Below are 6,448 nucleotides of genomic sequence, written 5' to 3'. Positions count from 1 at the left end.
GCTCTCCCTGAGCGCCTGGGTTCTGGGACCTCTTCCTGTCCTGTCACAGCCAAGGGGCCAGGGCAGACAACTGTGTTTGTCCTGAGGACACATGTGTGGAGTGGGGAGTGGACGAAGGGTAAGGAAGGAGGGCAGCTCTTTAATGGGAAGATGGGGAAACGGGGCCAGGAGAAGGCCGCAGTACGCTGCAAAATGCATCTCGTGCCCGTGACTAGAGGGAGGGGTTCTGGGTACAAAGCTTGGTTCTGATGCTTGCAACCCCCTGACCTGGAGTGAGTTACCTGGCCTCCTGAGCTTCAGTGCCTCGATACAAGAAACAGGGACCATAACCCCTACCCTGTGGAGGGCTGGGCGGGGACCAAGTGAGGGCGTGCAGACGCAGCTCCAGAGGGAAAAAGCTCCAACAAGGGCTTTTAGCAACACGACCTCCAGGCGGCATCTGTTCTCCGGATTAGAACCCTGGACCACTTCTTACTTTGGACTCGCTGTTTTCTTTCTCTAAATCTCTTGGCAAGGGCGTGTACACACACCCAGGCTCTGTACCACCCCTCTCCCCACCACAGCTTTCTCAGACTCCTGGTGGTTTTAAACCTAAGAAAAAGCTGCAGGAGACACAGGTGTCTGCCTCCAGTTAATGTGTAAGCAAGGTGTAAGACAGGGCACGCCCTGAACTGACTCGGAGGGCTTACCCTTCGCCCAAACAGACTAGGCACAGGACTGCAGACCCATCCATTAGCCCCGGATCTGCCTTGGAGGCTGAGGCCAGCATGCTGGCAGTTTCCTTTCCCTGGAACGCTTCCTGATTTCCCACGACTGAAACACACACGTTTGTCAGTGGTCAAAAGACCTTCTGCTTTTGCTCCTACTAGGAAAGGGGAAGATGAGGGGTGAAGTGACAGGGGAGCTACTGGGGTACTTTCTCATGCACCTGAGAGCCCGAGGCCATCTCCAAGGCCCTGAGGTTCTGGTCTGGCTCACCTGACCCCTGACCCACCTGGCCAGGAGTCAAGGCACAGTCAGCGAAGAGTTGCCAGGTGACAAAGGAAAAGGGTGGCTTAGTGCAAATCCATGGGGGTCAGGGGGGACACTGCAGGCTCACGCAATCAGGCAAGGCTTCAAGGTGGGCCTTTCAGAAGGAAAAGCAAAGGCCCACGGTCACAGTGAGCACCTTTGCTTGGGTGATGGGGTTGGCTGTATCCTTGACGCGAGTTCACTCACCTTCAAGCCTGAGCATAACCGAGTATAGGGACACACGCTGGAGCCTAAAATCTCCTGAGCTGAGAGCCTCCCAAGATTAAGTGCATCTCCTCCCATGCAGCAGAAACCCCAGATGATAAATCTGACAGACTGGTGCCAACCCTCCTCTGAATTCTGGGCATGAAGAAAGGAACAGAGATCTCAGCATGAGTGGGCAAAAGCTCGCGAAGCTCCCCGCCTGGATGGAGAGTGGGCCACGAACTGTGCCCACTTAGTGTGTGCCCCCCACACGGGGGCCCTGTCAATTCTCCCCCGAGCTTCTGAGCAGGCAGTGCTTTGCACAAGAAACTGCATTTCAGCTAGACCCCGGGGCTGAGAAGCACCAAGTGAGGCTGCCAGGGAGGGGAACTTGACCTTTGCTTGGGTCCCCTGACTTAAACTCTCACCACGTGAACACGGTGGCACTTGATGCAGTTATCTCATTTATTTAGAAATGAGCCCTTGCACCACTCTCCTCACAAGCTTTGTTGGAAAACAGCTGGCCCAGAAAAATTGGGGAGGCCGATGGAGAGCTGGCACTGAAGGATGGATGGCCCTGTGCCAGACGCCGTCCATCTACAGCAGTGAAAGGTTTGGAGGGTCTGGGTCATGGTGATGGGACAGGGCCCAGGCTGGTTGGGGGAAAGTCCCTCGGTTCCATGGAGTGCTGGGTAACAGACTTGTCTATATTTTTTTATTGCTTTTAGAACTCTGGGGCTCGAAGAGGCCTTAGCTGAAGCCAGAGGAACTTCTGAGAGAAACCGCTTGAGAGAACTGAAATTAATCTGAGCTTCCTTTCTTGTGGCACCATCACCAGGCCTGATGAGTGGTTCTATGACGTGGTTTTTAAAGAGCAGTGTGTTGCTCTGAGCATGGCTGTGGCAGCCCAGGAAGGGCTGCTCTTCTGAATCATCCAGCAGAAGTCATCCCGGATCTCTGCTGCACGTGAGCACGTGCACTTCAGTCCCCATGCTGACGTTCTACCCCCAGCGCCTCAGAACGGGGCTGCTTTTGGAGATAAGACCATTAAAGTGACAAGTCGCTCAGTCGTGTCCGACTCTTTGTGACCCCATGGGATTCTCTAGGCAAGAATACTGGAGTGGGTTGCCATTTCCTCCTCCAGGGGATCTTCCCAACCCAGGGGTCAAACCCAGGTCTCCCACATTGAAGGTGGATTCTTTACCATCTGAGCCACCAGGGAAGCCCAAGATCATTAAAGAAATTAGTTAAAATGAGGCCAATGAGGTGGGCCCTAATCCAGTCTGACTGGTGTCCTTATAAGAATGGAAGATTAGGACCCAGAGAGACAAGGGTGCACATGCCCAGGGTTGGGGCCGACCACATGCAAAGACAGAAAGAGAGCGGCTGTCTGCAAACCAAGGGGAGGTCTTGGGGAAAGTAAACCTGCTGGCACCTTGGCCTTGGACTTCCGGAATTTGACAAATTAGATTTCTGTTGTTGAAGTCATCTGGTGTATGGCATCTGTCATGGCGGCCTAAGTGGATTAATATAGCTGCCCAAGACAAAAAAGGCTTCATGGAGTTGCTGAAATCAGGAGGACTGCTGACAGAAATGCCCAGAAACTCTCTGACAAGGCTCCACGCTGACCACTCCCCGAGTCCCGGTGCTGTTCAAGGGCCACCTGCCCTGAGCACTGTTCTCAGGCACCTTCCCTTAATGAAAGACAGGCGACCCTGCTTCTGAGCTTTCCTAATCCTCCAATGAGAAAGCACAAGGCCAGGGACGTCCCTGGTGGTCCAGTGGCTAAGACTCAAGCTCCATTACTGGGGGCCTGGCTCCAATCCCTAGTCAGGGAACTAGATCTCACACTCAACTAAGAGTTCGCACGCCACAACTAAAGGTCCTGCACACTGCAACGAAGACTGAAGACCCTGAGTGCTGCAACGAAGACCCCGTGCACCCAAATAGATATTTTTTAAAAAAGAAAGAAGGCACAATGCCAGGCACTTCATGAGAACTCAGAAAATGGATGTGAGTCTACTCACTGCTCAGCCACATTTGGGTCAAGAGAGTCAGTCTCAGTAGGTGTCTCAGGCAAGGAGGAGCCGGACTCCTGTATCTGGCACAACTCCTCATCTGTGATGATGTCAAAGGCGGCGTCATCCGGCGGCCGGCAGTCTGTGTTTGCACCTGGGGCACAGATGTGAGCAGAGAGAGAGGAGAGACGCATGGTCATGCAAAGGACGGGGAGGGAGTGCAGCTACGCAGGACGAACCAGGAGGACGCACCCTGCAGCGCTCGCTCAACCGACAGCAACTCTGTCGGGATGGAAACAAAGGGCTGTTGGGATGTTTCAGAAAAGCAGATGAGGGGACTACAGGTGAGACTGAACGCACAAAGTAAGTGTCTTCTCTGAAGTCCCTTAGGCAGGGGCGTGGAGGGGTTTTAAGCTCTAACATGTTCTCTGAGGCCCCTTACTTAGAAGGAAAAAACTTATCAAAACCTTATCAGGAAAGAACCTAACAAAAAGATAAACATACTTCCCTGCTGCTGAATCCTTGCTCCAGCAGACACACACCTCATGCATGCTTCTTTGAGAGCAGGATTCTGTGTGACCTGCATTTCCATCTCAGTCCACTAGGGGGTGGAAAAGAACTGACCTCACCCCCCTACCTAACCCCACCAACCCCACCCAACCCCACCAACCCCTGAAGCTTGACAGAATTGTGCCTAACCCTGCAGAGCACTGGGTAGGAAGGACGCTGTGTGGATGCTGCTGTTCTAGTCAGCCCCACCCCGCCAACAAGCACCCTCCTGCATGTGATGGAAGCTGTGATGGCAGGCCTGAGATGAAGAAAAGGCAAGTAAGACAGAAAGACAGGCAGGGGAGGAGGCAGGAAATATCAGAAATCAAAACAAGCAACCTCAGCACGCTGGCACCATGCCACCCTGTGTTGTCACTGAAACACCCAGAATGAGCCAGGCGTGTCAGGAGAAGAAGAGTTCATGTGGGCTGCAAGTTCCCAGTGGGCCCCGCCTCACGGCTCCTGGACGGGCCGGGCTTTAGGAGGGATGTTCTTCCTCTGGTCCGAAGTCTGCATAATGGAGGGCGGCTTGAGGCACAGGCTGAAAAGGGGGACCAGGACTGGCTTTTTTCCACAGGCCCAGCCACATTCCTGAACCCGCCTTTTGAGGCTGGCAGGAGGAAGGGGGAAGGAAGAGAAGGGAAGGGAAAATGACCAAGAGGGACCTAAAATGATACCCGCCGAGAGAAACCAAAGGAGCCCTAAACCGAGTGCTCTGCCACATGTAGACTGGAAGACTCAACTCTGTTACTTTGGCAATTCTCCCTAGACTGCTGTAGAGACTCAACGCAATCCCAACCAAAATGTCACCAGGATGTTTTTGTAGAAACTGACTAGTTAATTCTAAAATTTATATGGAAAAGTGTACAACCTAGAATAGCCAAACTTTAATAAAGAAGAAAATTAGAGGACTCACCCTGCCTGATTTTAAGACTTATTATAAAATTACGGCAATCATAACAGTGTGGTATTGGTGAAAGAAAAGGCACGTTGGTAAATGGAGTGGAACAAAAAGTCCAGATACCGAATCATACATAAAGGCAACTGATTTTTGAGAAAAGCACAAAAGCAATTCTATGGGAATAGACCTTTCGACCAATGGTGTTGGAATAACTGGACAACCATTTACAAAAAATGAATCTTTGGGCAAAGCTTGCATCATATAAAAAAATTAACTCAAAATGAACCATAGACCTAAACGTGAATCTAAAACTATAAAACTTTTAGGAGAAAACAAAAGAAGACCTTTGAGTTCTTGAGTCAAACAAAAAGAGATATGATATTAAAAGAACAGGAAAAAATTGACCCATAAGAAAAAAACCTGATAGACTGGACTTTATCCGAATTATACTCATCAAAAGAAAATTTAAAAAGACAGGATACAGGTTGGGAAAAAAACATTTGTAAAACACATATATGATAAATAAATCATACTCAGGATATACAAAGGGCTTTCAAAATTCAGTAACTTTTAAATAACACACTAATGCTGTGCAAAGTACACTTCCCCATCCTTGAGCAGTTGTTTGTATCTAGTATAAATAATGGAGCCGGCCAACCTCCTTGATGATCCATTTAAACAAAAGAGGAGCTAACAGTGTCTCTGAAGGCTGGCTGGCCTGGATCCAGACTGAGGCCGAGGAGGGCAGGGCTCTGGTTGCAGGAGGCAGTGGTGTCTGAGCACAGACAGCGCTCACTGCCGCCCAAGTCACTGCAGTTCTGCCCAAGAACATGAGCTACTGGGAAGACAGGGAAGGATGCGCTCATTTCCAGATTCAACGCCTGGCCTTCGGTTATCCCGGGACAGAAGTTCGGGGCTGGGGCCTGGGAGACAGCATTTTCTAAAGCGTGGGGTGGCATTCCACCGGTGGTACATGAGTTAAGAGGCAAACAGACTTCACGTTAAATAATAATGCTGAATCATATCAGGAGAAAGTTATTCCCTTTTCAATTCACTTTCATCCTGATTACATCAAAAAGAAAGTTTCAGTGCCTCACTTTGGAAGTACTGAACTAGGCGTGGCTCAGCTAAGCAGCCCCAGTGGGGCGGTGGGGAGGGTGGCCCCGGGGAACAGAGGCAGTGGGGGAGCTGACCTTGGCCTCCGGTGGCCTGGGCCGGGGATCGCGTGGGGCTGGGCTCCCCCTGGCTGGTGCCCGAGCTGCTGCTGTTGGGAGAGCCGGGGCTCTCGCTCAGCTTCCGGAAGCAGGCCCGGCAGCAGCGCTCCTTCTTGCCACCGTGCTTGCTCACGGCGTAGTTGTTGCAGCAGTAGTAACAGAAGATGCGCCCGCATATCCTGGGGACGACACGGGCATGGGCTGTAAGGATGCCACACAGGGGCCGCGAGCGCCCTGCTCGGCGCTGGAACTGGGCTCCGGACGCCACATGGCTCATCACACCCAACTCTGCCCGCTCTGGACCATGGCCTCAAGGCCCCTTTCCTAAGACTCCAAGAAAGCCGCCTGGGTGACACCTGATGGGAGGAAGTTTTACTTCCTAGGGTCCTAGCAGGCAGGCTGAGCCCCCTTCCCTGACATTATGATGCAGGTGGGCATCCCACGCCTGGGTGCTGGGCTCTAAAACCAAAGATGATTCTCCACGCCCCCGTCCCAACTTGAAATTCATTCCCGCCTGCCCATCTTCGGGTCCTGGGGACAGGGAGGTCTCT

General features: G+C 52.0%; 1 protein-coding gene across 7 annotated transcripts in view; it reads right to left on the bottom strand.

Moving 5' to 3' along the window:
• Positions 1-6,448, bottom strand: part of FYCO1 (FYVE and coiled-coil domain containing 1) — a 79,827-nt gene that overhangs the window by 36,409 nt on the left and 36,970 nt on the right. For 6 of the 7 annotated variants that reach the window (XM_010862405.1, XM_010862403.1, XM_010862406.1 and 3 more), the window contains 2 exons: positions 5,877-6,076; positions 3,243-3,387 (listed from right to left, as the gene is read on the bottom strand). In XM_010862405.1, the coding sequence (XP_010860707.1) occupies positions 3,243-3,387; positions 5,877-6,076 (345 nt within the window). The remainder of the gene's footprint in view (positions 1-3,242; positions 3,388-5,876; positions 6,077-6,448) is intronic. The other variant, XR_827253.1, reaches the window with a different exon arrangement.

This window comes from Bison bison, unplaced genomic scaffold (genome assembly GCF_000754665.1).
Source record: "Bison bison bison isolate TAMUID 2011002044 unplaced genomic scaffold, Bison_UMD1.0 scf7180017864482, whole genome shotgun sequence".
In the NCBI taxonomy this organism is placed as follows: domain Eukaryota; kingdom Metazoa; phylum Chordata; class Mammalia; order Artiodactyla; family Bovidae; genus Bison; species Bison bison.
This window is presented reverse-complemented; position numbering and strand designations above follow the sequence as displayed.